The sequence below is a fragment of the Sinocyclocheilus rhinocerous genome, unplaced genomic scaffold (assembly GCF_001515625.1).
Source record: "Sinocyclocheilus rhinocerous isolate Xijiao unplaced genomic scaffold, SAMN03320098_v1.1 scaffold1809, whole genome shotgun sequence".
Classification (NCBI taxonomy): Eukaryota; Metazoa; Chordata; class Actinopteri; order Cypriniformes; family Cyprinidae; genus Sinocyclocheilus; species Sinocyclocheilus rhinocerous.
In genome coordinates, this window is record NW_015663347.1 from 105,166 (window position 1) to 124,354 (window position 19,189).

The window sequence follows — 19,189 nt, forward strand, 5'->3', positions numbered from 1 at the left end:
TTCTGTGTTTGCGTAGATTTATAAATGATTTACCTTACAAATCTGATGAAATGGCGCATGTTGCGTTCCCAGATGAACGTTATAATAAACCCAAACTCACAACCACATGCAGAGATGGAGTTTGAGACGCTCCACACATGTAAATGATAACAGTTCCTGTGGAACTACTGTGAACGGAGCTGCTGTGTGACGCATGTACTTAACCTACACGCATGAAAATAATTAAAGCGCATATACTGTATTAGAACTGCATCGCATATAATTATTTAATTAAATCGTAGCGTTTGTGAATTCACAATTATGCTTAATTATCATTTTTAAATGGGTTTAATATATCATGCAGCCTTGGAAAACAGACTAAAAATGTGTTTTATACATTCTCGTCCGTGAAATATATATATATAAAATATTGTATTATTTTTTGCTATGGCTCTTTTGGAAAAAAACATTAACCAAAAATAAAAAAATGGCTGTTTGGTCAAAAAAGGTTCCCGACCCCTGTGGTCACCCAATGATAATAATTGTACCTTATCCCTTACTTAACTTGCCAATTATATTCATAGATTTGAATCTACATATGCTTGCACAAACCTGAGGAAAATGCCGACTCCGGCTCCGCAGGCAAAAGTATGTGCGGTGCATGCGCCCACATCCTCTCCTTCCAGCTCGGTCTGGCAGCAGTAGCTCTGGGAGCACAGCATAGCACCACACACCAAACAAAGAGTAGGAGCGCGAGACTTATCCCCACCAGATTTAGGACACCTAGACGCCACCAAGATCAACAGATCATTTGATTCATGGAACCAGGAATGTATGACTCCGTAGAGAGCATGTCTTAGTTAGTAATCGCATTTGATTCGTAAGACAGAGGTGACTCACGTGAAGCTGGAGGCCTGGTTAATCAGGGCGCTGTAGTCGCCTGGCAGCTCTATGAGATGATTGGACTCTCTAGGAAACCTAAAACAGCAAATGGAAGAATGGTGAGCACTTGAGCATCGGCTGCAGTGAACACTTGAGTGTTGAGGAGCAGGACAAACCTGATGAGAGCCACGCTGCTCTGAAGACCCGGCAGCACACCTGGATGAGAGCACCACCTGCAGAGCACCGGATCACACCACAATTCATTAAAGCCACAGCTAACATCTGATCATTATGTTAACAGTTTTCAGATGCTTTACTAGATAGTGACGGTTACCCGTGCAGCAGAGGTTCCATGAGCTCCTGATTGTTGTAGTAGAGCTGGAGCAGGTTGGAGGGCAGACACAGGTATCCACACAGAGCCTCCCATTCACCCGCACCTAGAGCTGAACACACAGTCATCATTAGAACTGATACAGCAAAAGGGAGAGTGAGCCAGTAAAACGTGTGTAAAGTTTGAGTCATTTACTATGAAACTCGGGTGGTGCTGGAGCTCCGTTGAGATAGTGGAAGAAGAGAGCGGCTGCCCTCAGATAAGGCAGGATTCCAGCTTTCACACAGTGCCACAGATGCCAGCCTGAGCTCACCTCATGCAGGCCACTGAAACGCATACAGCTTTCAGATTAGAAACTAGTAGGGGTGAAACCGTCCCCCCTAAAAACCAAACTTCCTTCTTCATTTTTGAAATCAATTACAATACTTGGTAACACTTTATTTCGATAGTCCACTTTAGACATTCTATTAACAGTAAGTAACTTTGCAACTACATGTCAACTAGCAGTTAGTAGAGTATTAGTAGACTGTCTGCTTAATATCTTCTAACACTTTCTTTGTCAACTTATTCTACTAACCCTAAACCTACCCTAACAGTCTAGTCTGAGAGTTAGTAGACATGTAGTTGCAAATTAATGAGAATTAGTTGACATGTAGTTACAAAGTTACTTATAGTTAATAGAATGTCTAAAGTGGACTGTCGAAATAAAGTGTAACCCAATACTTATTATCTGTTATCAATTTGGTAGTTTATTTTGGTAGATTTATTTGAAAATGTTTATTTAAAAAAAAAAAAAAAAAGTGTAAAAATAGTCATTTTGAAATGACTTTTCTATTTTAATATATTTTAAAATGTAAAAAAAATTCCACTTGCGCCCGTGTCTTGCAGCTTCTCGTACATAATGTGGTTTAGTCATAAGGTGCTAGATCAAATGTAAAAATACTTCTACAAAAAAGTTTCAATTGCAGATAGGGTTTGCAAAAGGTGGAAAATTTCTGCAAAAAGGTGGAAAATTTCTAGTAAATTTCAGAAATATTCCAGAAATTTTGGAAACTTTCCAGGATTTTTTTTTTATATTCCAGGGATTTTTGGAAAGTTTCAGGAAATTTACCGGAAATTTCCACCCCTTTGCAACCCTATCTGCAGATATAGTCTTGTTTGCCTTTGTGCATACGGACATCTGACTGCCAAGTAGTGATTGTGTTTTTCAGCAATAATGCGCACCTTTAATTTACAGAGAAAAGAAGGTCAGTGCAGTTCTTTGTGCATTTTTCTTTTTTTGTACTTGTTACTTTGCACTTTTTGTTAGAAAATGTTTATTTAGCATTTATTCAAGTTTTTTAAGGCATCTAATATTTTGATACTTAATTTCCATGATCTAAATATTCTTAAATTAAAAGTTTGTTGTCATTTGGAAGTGTGTAGGCCTTCTTGCATTATTATGCGGTCACATTATGATTATATATTCAGTGGCATAAAATGGTCTTTAAAATGACAATAATATCGCTTATCGCAATTATTTCTGGGGCAATATATCGCACAACAAAAAGTTGTTTTCGTGACAGGCCTACTTCAGTGTCACATGATCCTCCAGAAATCATGCTGAAGAAACATTTATTATTTTTATCAATGTGGTGCATATAATATTTTTGTGGAAACAATGATACTTTTTGTCAAAGATTCTAGGATGAATAGAACGTTAAAAATAACAGCATTTATTTGGTCTTGACTGTCACTTTTGATCTCTTTGCTGAACTGAAATGAAAGCATGACCCCAGAACTTTGAAACCAACTGAGAAATTTGAGATGTATGATGAGGCTGGTTTAGCATTGTTTACTACCGTTTTACACAAAATTATTTGTGATAAAGTCAGTAAGTGCATCCCTTCAACATATTAATAGACAAAATGGCATTTCATTGGACAAAAGTATCTCAGTTCTCACAAAAAAAAAAAAAAAGAGCCAATTATGCATAATAGTGAGAACATAGCTAACAATGCAAAACATCTTGATGTTTGCAAAATGGGATTCATTTTATATTTGTTTCCTTTGATTTTGTCACAAAATTATATAACAAAATATATAAACCATAAAGTCAGTCACAGTGTGGCTGGCAGATGTGTGTGTGCTTTCACCTTCTCAGATGCGTCCTGAGTGTGTTGTAGAGCATACACACATTCTCCTCCTCTTCCCTCTCCGCTCCTCCACTCTCCTGCTCCATCCGCATCTCCTCTGATGGCACACAGGAGTCAACAAAATAATTTATGAAGTCTCTATGGTCATGTGGCTGCTCGTGAAGGAGAAGGATGAGCTTCTCACCTGGTATGGAGGTTAGGAGGATCTGGACTACGTGAGCAACTGTGATGAGATGCAGAAAGTGCAGTTGTGCAGCATCCGCACTCAGCCCTGAGGAATCTAGACAAAGAATCGCTGGATGGGACAGCACCAAGCTCACCTGTCACACACATTAACTGAGGTCAGAGGTCATTCTGAAACAACAGGCCAAATCTGAGCAGGCACTTTTACACATAGTTCTTGCTGTGAACTCTTATTGAACAAGATATGTGGGGAAAAAAACGTGTCAACTTGACACTATGAGTTATTCAATTCTTAGAAATACTATTGATGATATGTATAAGCAGATATAGAAGCAACACTGTTTGTTTACATACCAGCAAGTGAAACATGTCTATGTCCAGAATACATGGCGTATTCTCCACCCGAGGATCAGGAACAAGGGCTGAATCAACACAGAAGTTCATATGAATGAGGTGAGGGCTGTCGTGATTTCTCATAATCTTTGATCCATGCCTGAACAACTATTTGTGTTAAGAGACTGTAGAGCTAATTCTTACCTGCTAAGAGCCTAATAAAGTGATTCTGTACAGTGGTATGAGAGGAGACGGTCCAGCAGGCCGAGCCAAACCGGGTCAGAGAACTCAAACAGTCGTCCTGCATGCACAAAACATTTGGGTTACCAAACCAATCAAACTCAAGAGTGAAGATTTAAAGAATTAAGAGGCCACTTGAATAGGACAAACTAATAATTGATTTCATTCAAATTACAAGCTTGCAAATTCATTCAGATGTGTTTGATTACCTGTCTGCATGGTAAACTTCCAAACAAAGGCTTCTCTTCATCCACCAGCAACCTCTCTGTGAGAAATGAGATGACACTATCTTAATATACTGTACTTTTCAATTTACTTTTAGCCCTCATAATGCTTTAAAAATCTCCATTCATTTTTTGCATCCCTGGTTCCATTTGGACCCAGTGGAAAGTTAGCTTATAAAAAAGTCCTAACTTAATATTTTTGAACTAAACCCATGTATCTGAACAATAACTTTTGAATGTTACCATGTTATTACCATGTCATTACTATATCATTATGCCACATTACCCATTTTACTAAGTAAAATGTTTAGAAATTTCTAATTTTACATGAACTACAGAAAAAAACAGCTGTAAGGCAAGAAAAATATTTTTCTATATAAGAAATTTTACTTGAATAAATCATTATATGAAATGTGTGTTGTAGTTCGACACTTTCTTGCACTGACCTATACATTGAATGGTGTAGGCACAGCTGCCCCAGCACATGATTGGCACGCGGGGGTCCTGCTCATTTGGGTGCACTTTAAGACCCACTTTATATGTGGCTGTCCCAAACGTGGTCAACATCTCCTTTATGGTGCTTGAGTACGGGTTCCTGACAGAAAGACAAGTGTTTTATTAGTGTTGATTTTTAACAAGAAATCTTTTGTGTGGTGTAATTCTAAATAACTGGTAGTTTTGTATGTGGGTTTACTTTGGAGTGTAATCCAGTTTGAAGCCATCAGGTGGAGGGCAGTCATTAACACCATCCATATCATCAACACCTTCAGCATCTGCAGCCTTCCTGTGAGCAGAGAGCAGGGCTTTCATCTGCTGAGAGATGATGCTCAACCACTGGCTCAGATTAGGCTGTTCAGAGCTGCAACAAACACAAACACTCAAATCAAATACATCCAATGCCTCAAGACAAAAATCATACAATAGAGGTGCAGTCACATTGGCAAAATTGCACTAATTATCTATTACCTACACTGTGAGAGCTTTGTAAATTACAGTTCGGTCGTAACACGAATTATACTAATAGAGTGCTGCAGGGATGACATCATTTAGTACACCAAAACATAGAAACCAGTTAGCATTTTAGCACTTCCTGTTTAATTGTCCCAAAAGTCAATGGGTTTTTTTTTTCAAATGGGTTTTTGGTCTGAATGGCTAAAATAAGGTCTATTGTTACAAAAGCACAAGATATTTACATGTGTTATTCTACGACAAAATACATCAGTAATACCCCCTTGTGATCTTTGTAAAGTGTTTGCTAACAAGGGGCTAAAAATATCTCTTTTGCAGTTTGTAACGTAGCTATCCTTCAATGTAAACAGTGTGCAAAGTTGTTAAAGGGGTCATATGATGCTGCTAAAAAGAACATTATTTTGTGTATTTGGTGTAATGAAATGTGGTTCTAATCTTCTGCCTGTTACCGATCTACGTCACTGGGTAACACATGTGCATAATCCCGCCTGCCCACGAAATACGAACAGAGTTTGACCTGCCCACAAACACTTCCGCTAGTTAGTGTGTTTACATCATGTCGAGAAGACGCTTTTATCTTTGTTGGCTTCTAATCTTCTTTATTTGGACTAACAAGCGTCTCTGAACCACAACATGCAAGTACGATTGATACTTTATGTGTACATTCTCAATTGAGTGCTCAAAATATCTAGTTTTTTTTGTGCTAATATGTGATGTAAAGCTAGTGCAGCTTTAGGTTTCCAGGTAAATCGCGATCTTACTGAAATAGTTCTGATAATTCACTGTGAACAGAGATGGGCACAAATACATCAAAATGTATTTAAAATAAAAATACAAAATACTGTGTGGAAAAATGTGTTTAAATACAAATACAAAATACTGTGTGGGAAAATGAATTTAAATACAAATACAGTATTTTGTATTTTGAAAATACACAAAATACATGTGAATTTGGCCATCCAGTGAAGAAACACATTTAAGGCCCGTTTACACCAAGAACGATAATTATAAAGATAACTATATTAGTGTATTCTAAGTATACAATGCAGGTGTGTCGTCTGTCACTTTAAATGCTCAAGCTCTTTAAAGCAGAAATGATTCCAAATGGCTGACAATGTTTTTATCATTCATCATTTTTTTGTGCTGTTATGGTTATAGTTGTGGTGTGCTATCTGCAATTCACTTAGATTTAGGATGTACTCACACTAGATCCATGCTTGAGTGCGATTGACCCCCAAAGTCCAGTTCATTTCACAAGAGTGACTGCTCTGTACCGTGTCCAGTGCGGTTTGTTTAACCATGCCCTGGGCCGCTTGAAGAGGTGGGCTCTGGTGCGGTACACATGTAGTGCGATCGCTAACCACGCCGGAGCATGGGACAGTTAATTTACTATTTTTTTGTGCATTATGACAGCAAAAATCTTTATTACTACTTGGATATCACACTTTTCAATTAATTGAATTTTGAGTACATTTAGATTTATAATGGGTCTGGTTCTCATCTTATTGATGAACAGGTATTGTAGTTTGTGAGTAAAGCTGCAAATTCCACCATTAACTTTAGTTGCCTCTGTAATAATCCTCTGATATCTGTCTGTTAGAGAAAGGACAATCACGCTTGGGCTTTAGTACACGGCAACTGTGCCTAGTGTGAGTATGCCCTTAGAACATTTTTTTTTACTTTATATCTTTAGCATTATTGTTATCTTTGTCTTGGGGTACACACACAGAAAGCTGCTTATTACTCATTTATCCATGTTTCTTTATCGCTCTGATGTGTCAATAGCTACTGCCCACTAAAAGCGCCACAGATTCAATTAATTGAATTTTGAGTACATTTAGATTTATAATGGGTCTGGTTCTCATCTTATTGATGAACAGGTATTGTAGTTTGTGAGTAAAGCTGCAAATTCCACCATTAACTTTAGTTGCCTCTGTAATAATCCTCTGATATCTGTCTGTTAGCGAAAGGACAATCGCGCTTGGGCTTTAGTACAAGGCAACTGTGCCTAGTGTGAGTATGCCCTTAGAACATTTTTTTTTACTTTATATCTTTAGCATTATTGTTATCTTTGTCTTGGGGTACACACACAGAAAGCTGCTTATTACTCATTTATCCATGTTTCTTTATCGCTCTGATGTGTCAATAGCTACTGCCCACTAAGGGCTCTTTTTTTCCCTTTATGCTATTGCTAACTAAATGCAAATCTGAATGGTGTTCCATTTTAACCTTAATCTACAAGTACAACCGACCATGACATCCTCACCTTATCTCATGCTGCCTTCACAGGCTATCCGAATTGTTTATTTATTTATTTTTTGTAAATATGACTTTACTAGTTGGCAATTGGACATGAATGCCTTTGTTATATTTTCTACTTTCTACTATAATTTTTATACCTAAGTTTCTGAGTTGTGCAGGCCATAAACTTTAAATATGGTGGAGGGGAAAACATTTGCTGCTGGGACAGGCATGCTTTTTTCCCCACAAAATCAAGATCACCTTATTTTAATGTTAAAGTCATGCACATAGTAGTGCAATAACCATTTCAAGTATTTTATATGTTTTATACACCGCAAAACAGTATGTATTTGACTGAAAATCTAAAATCATCAACAAGCTAACTATAAAGATCTGTGAATGTTTATATAGTTGTCAACAAATGGGATGCTACATTTTATTCTAAATTAAATATCTTAAATATCTACGATTTTGGCTTTAATAAGATTTTCCCAGGAAACCTGGCGTCCTCCACGATTCCTATTCTTTCCAGCAGCAAAGCACTTGAATGCGACAAGCTTGTAATCAGGACTTCTGAAATTGGAAGTAGGAAATTTTGATAGCACACGAAGGCAGTATTATTCCTTATTTCCTTACAGGAATCCAGAAAATGTCATTACCCAATTCACACAGCTGCAGCTCACATGCATGAAAGTGGCATGTCTGAACTAGCTGATACAGGAAATCAGCAGTCTAATTAAGAGGTTGATTGGCAAAAAGTATTTTATGTATTTTGAAAATACAAAAATACTAAGATTAAATGTATTTAAATACAAAATACTATTTTGTATTTAAATACCTTTGAAAAAAATCAAATGTATTTTGTATTTCAAATACGTATTTTAAATGCATGTATTTGAAATACTGCCCATTCCTGACTGTGAACCCACTATTTCCTAAGAATGTGTCGTAGACTGTCGTTGTTCGAATTACTTCGTTTAATAATAAAGAATGTAGTGTAGCGCACAGACTTTATAATCATTCTGAAATTGCTGTTTATTTTGCTGCACCGGCAGTCATAGGGTTAATGCAGGGAGTAAAAGATCCGGTAGAGAGAGAGATGCGCGAGTTAGACTGGTGCGCCTGTGATACAGCTGTTCTGCATTCTAATTAAAAGTTAAGACATGGAGCATCTTTTGTCTGTCGTTCGTCAGACATTACAGTAGACATATTTTGGTTTATAAACTGTATTGTTTCATCAGTTAGTCACATCAGCACTCGGCTAACGTATCCCCTATTATTGTTTTGTTAAGTGTTTACAGTTTAGCAGCTAAAATTTAGCTGTGGGCACGATTCGCTTGCATAAGTGTTAAAAAAATGTTTTTATGTCATTATTTTAAGAACGGATTGGAGCACTATATTATTGCTTTATGTAAAGGTGCATGCTAGGGTTGCCAGGTTGTCACAACAAAATCCGCCCAATTACTACTCAAAACTAGCCCAATCGCGTTTCGAGGGGGTCCCCTGTTAAAAATCACGTTCCAGGGTATAAATTACACTTTTTTTTGTCAGGGTTCCCCTGGTAAATTCACATTCCAGAAGCTAAATATGACGTTATTAGGGTCGCTTCGACCCGCGGACATCAAAACAACCGCGGACTTGGCAACACAGATGGTAGCGCTTGCTAACTTGCTCAAGCACTCCTCTTTGTGCCAATCACAACAGGCTTGGCCAGCTGACCAATCAGAGCAGAGTAGGCTTATGGAAGGGAGGGGTTTACAGACATTTCGCTCAGAACTGAATCGAACAAACCGTTTCGAAATTATGGACAAATGACTATGTATAAATGTATATTCTGGAAAATTACAATGTTTTCTGACCTTAAATGCATTTAAACCTGTAGTAGGGGACTCCAACACAATATTAGGACACTTTACAAAAAACATATGACCTGCTCTTTAAGGACAATAAACTTCAGCCTGAACAGGAAAACGCATCCACTCAACTAGCCCACTTATACAGCCTCATTGTGTAACTCTTGCACTGTTGCAAACTATTCTATTCTAATCTAATTCTATTCTATTCTATTCACTCTTGCAAACTATTCTATCTCAAACCTTCAGGGAAAATGTTTTTTATATAAAGATTGAAAGAGCTGTCAGAAGCTTAATGGTGTTGACATTGAAATCATGCTACCATGTTGTAGTATTGTTTATAGTATGTTTATAACTTTAATATTTTACTTCTGGTAAACACATTTTGAAGACAAAAAAAAAAAAAAAAAAAAAAAAGTAAATAAATAAATAAAATAAGACTAAGAACTAGCAGCTGGAGGTCGAAGTCATCTGTGTGTTTGTTGCAGTACCTGCAGCTGGTCTTTGTAAGAGGCAGCAGAGGAATGACTGTGTTACTCAGACACTCGCAGAGTGGACACAAGAACTCTCCGTTCTCCACGTTGTAACTGGTGTGCACACGTAGCCTCTGCTGCCTGCGCTGTTCTTTAGCCTGCACCGCTTCAAAATACCTACAGGGGGAGACATTAGACATAGATACATGACAAAAACACACACTTCAGGGATTCACGGTATCGTGTTTCTCATTTTTCATGATGATTCTTACCTCTGCCAGCAGTGAGAGTGCATGATGTGCCCGCAGCTGCCTGTGTGTGTGCCGAACGACAGGTCAGGGTGCATGAAGAGAGGGTCATACTTATCTGCAACACAAACACAATAGCATTCATTCAACCAAACATGCACTTGTATGGTACGATGACCCAAAGACACGCATATAAAGACATGCCTGGGTTGTGTGGAGGTCTCTTGCGGTTTTTGGACATGACAGTAGAGCGCTGGACAAAAGCAGCGAGCACCATGGCTTTGCCATCAGTCCTGATTTCCTGCTCCTCCTGACACAGGATACATGTCACCATCTGTCTCCTCTCACTGCCGCCTGCACACCACCGCCGTGGACCCACACAGACCAGTGTACTATCACATGAACTGGGGCTATGAAGTAAAGAGAGGACAACAAATTAGAGGATAGCATCTGGAAACTAATGTATGATCCATGACATTTTCCAGTGTGATGTGTGTGTGTGTACCTGTGCTCCAGTGTGGAGGAGGTGGAGGGGTCGAGCTCCTCCAGACTCTGCTGGAACAACTCTTTGTTCTCGTTGATGAAGTGTCTTTGCATCTCTGACATCTGAGCCATGATCTTCTCTCTCCGGAGCCGCGCCATCTCTGCTTTCCTCTTCCGCTCTGCCTTATCTTTATCCCGCACCATCTACACATACACATACATCCAGTGAGAACACAATGCAACTTTAACAAGTCATAATGCAAGCATGTTACGCTTCCTATGCTCACCTCCTCCTGGCTGTGCCCTGAGCTGTCACTGGGGGGCGCACTGGCCGTGCACACCCGCGTGGTCTTGATGTTGGCCACGGTCTTCAGATACACAAGTAATATGAAATATTAACATGTTTTTCATGTTGATATTCAAAATACATAAAAAATATAAGAATTTCAATAAAAATAAAAACAACTAAAAAAACAAACAAAAAACACAAAAGGAAATAAACAAAAACATGATAATCATATACATAAATACATTAATATAAATATATTTAACTAATATTTAATATTAAATAAAAATAAGTAACATTTTAAAATACCGAACAATTAAAATAAACTAAAGATCTAATAAACATTTTTTTTTTCTTTCCTTTTTTAACACCATGTCATGGCTATGTTCTGGCGAGAGCCAGGTTTAGTTATTCAAAATTTAAAATAAAGATGTTTAAGATTATTTTTTTCAAAAAAACTTGAAATAAATAAATAAATAAAAATAAAGTAATAAATTAACCAATAAAACAAACTACAAACAAAAGTTTTTTTTTTTTTTTTTTGGCTGTTGCTGCCCTCTATTGGATAGCTGAGACATTTACACAAACATTCTAGTAGAGGTCTGCGCGGGACTGTTTTTTTAGTCTCGCTCCCGCGAGGTTATAATCCACACCCACCCGCTCCCACGATATATTCACTTTGTTCACCTGCTGTCCGCTTAGAATAATTTTCTTCCCGACCCGACCGTTCCCGCTAAATTTAGATCTCGTTTCCAGAATCTCACATTTAAATTTCCACTACTGAAAGAAAGAGAGATAGGCTAACAAATAAAAGTGTAGTCTGCACAAAATTGTATTTGTTATTTTATTCGTCTTGTCAAGACACAAAATTCGTTTAACATCTTGCTGTCAACACAGTAGGAAAAAAGTGTCACAGAGAAAATAAAAATGAAGGTTGTACAAAAATTGAGAGTGAGTAAAGCGCAGATATGCTGTTCTGAAAGGACGTCGGGAACGGGATATTGTTAGACCGCCCGCTCCCGTTCAAATTACACCAGAGTTACCGACCGCTACCGCGTTTTATTTGGAAATTTAATCCCACGTTGCAAGAAATCTGGTCGGGTCCCATGGTCCCTCTACATTCTAGTGACAGGTGGCTTTGTAATGAGATTTGGATCAGCTTTACCTTGAGAATCCAGCGGATCATGTCCTTGTGCACCTCCAGGTGAGGAGCATTCTGCAGGGTTTCCAATAAAGCCAAGATACTGGGAGTGTTAGCAGGAGCCTCACCTGGTCCTACAATGAAGAGATTTAATCAGCTCAAGAGGTGGGTGGGTGTGTGTGTGTGTGTGTGAGAGAGACAAAAGAAAGACATACTGGAGATTTTGAGAGTGAAGCTGAAGTTGGTATCATCATCTGCGCTGCCGATAAGATGTTGCTGTTCTTCCACCAGGCCCATGCCTATGAGATGCAGCACCTGCAGGACAAGTTCATACTGAGCTCTAACTTGAGTGTGTGGTAAGAACATGTCTAATATCATGGTAAAAGCTAATTTATAGCAAGATTATGTTCATGATAAAGTAACTGGAAATTAATTGACAATGATTTAAATATTAAATACCCATTTAGTAATAACTTTTTTTGAATAGTGATTTAAATACTTTTCAAGTGAACTGTACTTGAAAAGCATGTAATGGACAAGATGTAATGCTAATTATCTAAAAATCTATTATGTTTGTAATATGAGAGAGTGCTCCAGTCTCTCTCTCCCTCACACACACACACAAACATACCCTCTGAAGCATGGACTCAGACCAGTGTCCCCCGCTGGGCTCCATTGCCCACTGCAGCACAGCTCCCAGAATCCCCAGCAGCACGTCACACTGCAGCATGTTCACCAGGCTGGCAAACAGTGGACCGAACCGAGGCAGAACTGGTGGAGGCAGAACTATAACAAACACACAATAAAATCACTTTAAACACTGGCACGGTCATCACATAACACTAGGGCTGCACAATTAATCAAAATAAAATCGAAACATTATCAATTAGTAAAGGCTGCAATTTAATTAAATACACGTGTGAGCAGCTCATTGTCTGCTGGTGTTTGCAGCCTCTTGGTTCACAGTAAATGGCGTCACTTATAGCATACATTAAAATGCTTATAAATTAATACTTGTAAGTGTTTATGAACAAAGGTGAAATAATTATTATTATTAAACTGTGTAGCCTTAGAAACATAAGCACAGCAAACCTGGATTTCTTTTTTTCACAATTATTATCGGAGATATTCAAAAATATATTTTATTTTATGTATTTTTTTTTTTTGTGGTGCCCAAATTATATCGCTGTATCTCAATTTTAGTTGATAAAAAGTGATTCAGAGCTACAGGTAAAAATAATAAAAACAACCCATTTTAATGATGTAATGTTCTTTTCCGAGTGAAACGTTTGAATTGTTTGTCCACACCTAGTGTGTATGTGTGTATATATACAGTATCTCACAGAAGTGAGTACACCCCTCACATTTTTGTAAATATTTCATTATATCTTTTCATGTGACAACACTGAAGATACAATCTTATTAAATTTATAAATGCATCACACTTATTTTCTGACTATCGTGTATTTGTAAGTTAAGTCAAGTCAGCACAGTGATCTATTGTAAAGCTATTCTCTGCTTAATAAAGACCATGATTAGGGATGGGAATTGTACAGAATTGAATAATGGTTCCTTGATGGCAGTGTTTTTAAAGCAAATGTTATCAGAAATGAATTGCTTTATGCAATTAATGGAATAAGCCGGTTAATACCACTCACATTTTTACAATGTTGTTGCATTTAGAAACTTGCCTATTTCACCTGTATTTGCGTAATGTTTTCTTTTAGTGAGATATCAAAGCCAACGTAATTACTTATGATCTTTTTGGTAAAGGTGAAGCAGTGACAGTTGACTTACATTCTCAGGCAGGGCTTTGACCAGCTCACTGTGGGCCATAGGTCGAATGCATAGCTGGTGAACGATCTCTCGCCTTGTCTCATCAGAGCTCTCCACCTGACCAACACCTGATGTGTATCGCTCCCCTACAGGAAAAAACAAAAACAAGCAAAGCATGAAAGACATTATTTTAATTTACTTTCTACGGTGTCTAATAAGCTTAATACACCTGGTATAACAACGCTCAACATGTTGAGAAAAGATCACTCACCCACGATCATAATGACCAGATGCAGCATCTCCTCAATTAGTGTGTTATTCTGCTGAAGCACATCCTGAGAGACAGTGAGAGAAACACGCATCACTGGAAATAGAAATGAGTGCAAGCAGAGAGAAATCAAGCAAAAAGAAAAGAAATGGGGACAAAAAGTGGTTTGGAGGTAGGCAGACCTTGTTAGCATTCTCTCTGCTGTATCTCTTTCTGCAGTCTGCTGAGCTGAAGATATGATAGAGCTCAAAACGGCTCAACATGATCATCAGGAAGTGGTTTGGATCCATCATAGAAGCTCCAGCCTAGATACAAAAACAGTATGCATAAGAACTTATACTTGGCATAGAGAAAATGAATCACATTGTGCTAAAAGGTTTATTGTACATTGCTTACATGATAAATAAGGATACTTTCCTGCCAAACTGTCATTGCTGCAATGCATCCATATGTTTGATATTCTCCATAGATTCTTGTTTCTCTACAATCATCACGATTTTAATTAAGGCTGTCGCGGTAAAGGAATTTCCCTTGCGGTAATTTTGAGTGGCTCAATAGCGCGATATGCGGTATTATTGCCATAGATATATATATATATAAAATCTGTGTGGGTATGTTACGATATAACGAGGTCATATTCAGAAACCAATGAAACCGAAACCAAATAGCGTTGAAACAGGAAGTGAAGTAAACAGAAGAGAATGACAAAATAACAATCCACATAACAGAACATAAACCTGATAATAAGATTGTTAGGCTATTGTTAGCCTATATGTATAACAGCTCGTTCTGATCCTCGAATCCGACTGGACAAGAGACTTTCTATTGATATTTCCACCTGCGCGCGTTCTAGACGGGCTGTCAGTCAGTGCAGTTACATTGTTGCGCCACAAGGTGGCGGCAAGGGTCTGTCTTTGAGTGTGTCTTTAAAGGGGTGGTTGACTGGTTTATTTATAGGCTTGATTGTGTTTATGGGCTAACATGTGTTAATGCTTCGTTTGTTAAAAAACGCATTATTTTTCACATAATTTACCTTTATTGCTAGCCCGGTGTGTTGTGATTGGCTAAACCGCCTCTAGTGTGCGTCTAATCGTCCCGCCCCTCAACTCAGCGGCATGTGCTCCGTTTGTATTGTAAACAATGACGTCGTCTATATTGCTTATCAATTTGAGCCCGATTGAGACGCAGAGGATATTATTGAAGAGGATCGCGCAGAACCTGTGCAAGCACGGCTTTTAATGGTAGGCCTAAGATTTTTGTTTGTTGTTGTCTCATACTTTTAGATACGCTGTTATTTGTAAATGCTACTGCTTCAGTTAGCTTTTAATATACGGGGTTTATGTACAATTCTGGGTTCTTGACGTAACGGACCTGGGAAGTAACTCGTTGTAGTCCCTTACCAGTCGTTTTTGTAGGCATTAAACTGCCAGAATTTTAAAAGACGATATCTCTGTTTGCATTGAACTTTCAGCTCTTCGTAACTTTGCAGATATTGTTTATGATCATACAGCAACATTACACACTAACTAACATTAAAAAAGTGAAATCGCAATTAACCACCCCTTTAAACCGTTCGTTCAACTACACGTTCAAAAACGCGGATTCATTCAAAGAGAGACATAATGAAAAATGCTGTTGAAATCATTTTAACTTTGAGCGCCACGTTGGAAGGCTCAGCTGACCAATGCGTTGATGCTAAGACAGATTTGGCTTTCCTTGGACATGACAACCTATTTTCACAAATATATATGACTCGCAAGTAATCGCACATGCTCAGTTGATCTCGCTCTCATTCGTTGTCTGTTTAGGCTTGTTAAGTGCAAATCTACGGAGCCTCAGTACAAATCAGCATGGTACACATTATGTTATCATTACTAACTTATTTAATATTCAGTAGATATACACGAAGTGTAAAACGAGAAGGGCATAACCCTATGAAAAAAGAAAACACGCAAAAAACGCGGTTGCTGCAGTTCTTGCGCTCCTCTGCGGTTTGCTCGTCAATACCGCGGTATTGCAATATTGCGGTTATCGCGATAGCCCTAATTTTAATAATATCAGTGAACTGATGACATATTTTGTGTGTATATATATGATTTAAAACCACTGCCGTTAAAGAACCATCATTAAATTATGTACAATTCCTGCATTAAGCAGAGAATAGCTTTATCTCTGTGCTGACTTAACTTACATATATACAAACCATGATAGTCAGAAAAAGTTTGCCATATTTTCAAATATAAAAAAAGGATTGATCTTGTCCAGAAGGTTATTTTTGTATTTAACTGCCATATTAACTAGAAAAATGCATATTGACTATAGACATTTCTATGGCTTAGGGCGAAAATAAAAATAAAAACTCGGTAACACTTTCTATGAAGCCCGTATTTATAATACATTATAAGGGTATTCTTAAGGCATTATAATGAATGCATAATGCATTATAAAAAAAACGTATAATATGTTATATCAACTCATGATCATAACAACAATCATAACAGTTATAATACATCATAATACTTACGTATTTGTGGTAGAAAAAAATAGTATTATTATTATTCTTACTTATAAGTGGTCTTTGACCGCTTAAAGTAAAGTAGCATAAGAAAAATGGCAAGATATGAGACTTATAATACATTATAACTATGAGAAATATAATCCATTGTAAAAGTGGATGCAACGTGTTCATTGTGTTATAAATCATCATACTCTTAAAAGCTATAACCACAAATAAGAAAATATTATAATATATTAAAACTGTTCTTATGAATATTCATGAGATGATACAACATATTATAAGGTTTTTTATAATGCATTATGCATTCATTATAATGCCTTAAGAATACCCTTATAATGTATTATAAATGCGGGCTTCATAGAAAGTGTTACCAAAAACTCAATTAATCAGGTTTTCCCATCACTGTGGATTATTTTCCACATAATGGTAACGAGAATACTGGTACAGAAAATGGTGATGAATTGATTAAAACTTTAGGACCTTTTTAAAAATATATTTTAGGCCAATTTTAGGACTTTTTGTATTGTGAAATTTATAGCACATTACATTGAAGCACAAATATTTTCATGATTTAAAATGAATGTAATCCCCCTTTTTTGTAACTGATTCCTTCATGTAAAATCCTAAAAAAAAAATATATATATATGGTTTTAATCTTTGGAATTAAATACTTTTTGGATAATAATTTTGGAATTAAATATCTTCACACTACTGACCTGAAGCATGATGAGGTCTTTATCGAACATCTCCACTCTACACTTCACATTGTGATAATAATAGATCTGCAAAAACAATTCAAGAAAAAGCACCAATTTTTTATGAAAAGGCATTAACACTAACAATCACGCTCTTAAAGATCTTGAGTATTAGAACGAAACACATTTATAAGCTTGCCTGATTGACCAAAGAGAAGCCATTTCTTCTCCACATCCCAGCATGCACCTGGGCACAGAGTATAAGGCAACGGAGCGGGTGCTCGATCAACATGGGTGGACTCAGTTCACTCTGTGGAAGACAAAAGAGGCCTCAGAAATTGCCAAGATTGTTTTTGCAACAATTCTCATGAACCAAAACCAACAAACTTACCAGCGGCAGCTGCTCAGGGAATCGATAGGCAACCTCAGTTTTGCTCAGCAGAGCATGTAAACCTAACAGGTAGAGAGAGAGTCGAGGTTCAGTTGATATGTGGGGTGGTTACCACCATCAACTAGTGGTTGACCGATATATCGGTCGACCACTACCATCAACCACTGCAATTTCAAGAGTGACTCCTATATTTCATACACATTCGATAACTCAAAGAACTCTCCGGATTTATTCTCAAAACTTCGCAGCATGTATATGGCCTTACTGCAAAACGGACTGTGTGAAACCATGTTCGACTGACCTGCTAAAAGCCGGGACACAGGCAGGTGTATGCTGACTTTCTCCTGAGAGACGCAGTAGCGGATGGTGTCAACGGAGTGGCCGCACATGCAGAGGGTTATGGGCTGCTCCCCATCGGTGAAACCACTGTGGCAGTGAGTCAGCGCACTCAGGCACTTCTTATAGGCTTCGATCAGCACTCGCTCCTGTGCATGTGACAAATAATAGACTTGTATCAAGGCCCCATGGTGCATTATGGATACTAAAGTGAATGTGTGTCTAACATGCACTTACATCACTGGCACACCATTCCTGCATCATAGAGATGATATGAGTGAGCTTCATCTGTAAGGTGAACGCTGCCTCCCATTCAGGCTCCATCTCTATGTGCTGCCCCACCTGACGCACTACTGGGTCCATTCCCTGCAAAGAGGACACACACAGCTGTTTTACTGCCCAATTTCAATTACCACTGACACGCAATCTTAAAATCCAGCCCTCTACGAACACCTTGGCAATTGAATCGCCATTGGCTAGTACATTTTTTAGTTTACTCGCCAGACTGATATATATATATATATATATATATATATTTTTTTTTTTAAAATGACATTAATTTTTTTTATTTAGTCATTTAGCAGACGCTTTTATCCAAAGCAACTTACAAATGAGGAACTGATTTGCTGAAATCAAAACAGGGACGATAATAGGTGAGCGCCAGCCAATGAGATTGCCGTTTGCGCATTAGTTCCGCCCACTACCGGAGAAAGCGGTAGTTCTTAAAAGCTGAAGAATTCCAAAGGAACTCCGTTATTTTGACAGCAAAATACAACAAATAATATCGTTTACATGTAGCGTGCATAGGTAAGCGCGTCAATTCTCTCTCCCTCTCTCGCTGCGTTTGTGTAAAACAAAGCGACGGCGAGTCGTGCGCCTTCACACTAGAGTTTACGGTACATTAAATACAGGTGCGTTGCACATCCATTCAGATGAACTGAAAAACAGCACAGATCGCTTGGCAGAGAGTGAAACTCTGATGCGCTCAGTCAGAGAGTGTTCGGCGAGTGAAAATATATCTGAGCTAAACTTATACTTAGCCTCCAACTCACACATTGGCGAGTAAAATCTAAGAATTTATTAGCCATTGGCTAATATTAGACATCATTTAGTCGCCAGAGTGAAGATTTAGACGCATATGCGGGTGATTTACTCGCAATGTAGAGGGTTGCTAAACTCACAATTCTGAGTTTATATCTCACAA

The 19,189-nt window shown here is 37.9% G+C and overlaps 1 protein-coding gene across 1 annotated transcript in view; it reads right to left on the reverse strand.

Moving 5' to 3' along the window:
* The window catches only part of ubr2 (ubiquitin protein ligase E3 component n-recognin 2), a 46,690-nt gene that overhangs the window by 4,268 nt on the left and 23,233 nt on the right, over nt 1-19,189 (reverse strand). Inside the window, exons 14-42 of the mRNA XM_016539069.1 lie at nt 18,223-18,351; nt 17,951-18,134; nt 17,650-17,711; nt 17,458-17,568; nt 17,280-17,345; nt 14,228-14,350; nt 14,049-14,112; nt 13,788-13,923; nt 13,702-13,721; nt 12,633-12,787; nt 12,217-12,316; nt 12,026-12,135; nt 10,862-10,942; nt 10,597-10,778; nt 10,296-10,501; nt 10,116-10,209; nt 9,862-10,020; nt 5,002-5,166; nt 4,754-4,902; nt 4,293-4,348; nt 4,048-4,144; nt 3,865-3,932; nt 3,512-3,647; nt 3,328-3,424; nt 1,388-1,518; nt 1,196-1,304; nt 1,038-1,094; nt 880-957; nt 592-762 (exon numbers count right to left, since the gene is read on the reverse strand). Of these exons, the coding sequence (XP_016394555.1) occupies nt 592-762; nt 880-957; nt 1,038-1,094; nt 1,196-1,304; nt 1,388-1,518; nt 3,328-3,424; nt 3,512-3,647; nt 3,865-3,932; nt 4,048-4,144; nt 4,293-4,348; nt 4,754-4,902; nt 5,002-5,166; nt 9,862-10,020; nt 10,116-10,209; nt 10,296-10,501; nt 10,597-10,778; nt 10,862-10,942; nt 12,026-12,135; nt 12,217-12,316; nt 12,633-12,787; nt 13,702-13,721; nt 13,788-13,923; nt 14,049-14,112; nt 14,228-14,350; nt 17,280-17,345; nt 17,458-17,568; nt 17,650-17,711; nt 17,951-18,134; nt 18,223-18,351 (3,296 nt within the window). The remainder of the gene's footprint in view (nt 1-591; nt 763-879; nt 958-1,037; nt 1,095-1,195; nt 1,305-1,387; nt 1,519-3,327; nt 3,425-3,511; nt 3,648-3,864; nt 3,933-4,047; nt 4,145-4,292; nt 4,349-4,753; nt 4,903-5,001; nt 5,167-9,861; nt 10,021-10,115; nt 10,210-10,295; nt 10,502-10,596; nt 10,779-10,861; nt 10,943-12,025; nt 12,136-12,216; nt 12,317-12,632; nt 12,788-13,701; nt 13,722-13,787; nt 13,924-14,048; nt 14,113-14,227; nt 14,351-17,279; nt 17,346-17,457; nt 17,569-17,649; nt 17,712-17,950; nt 18,135-18,222; nt 18,352-19,189) is intronic.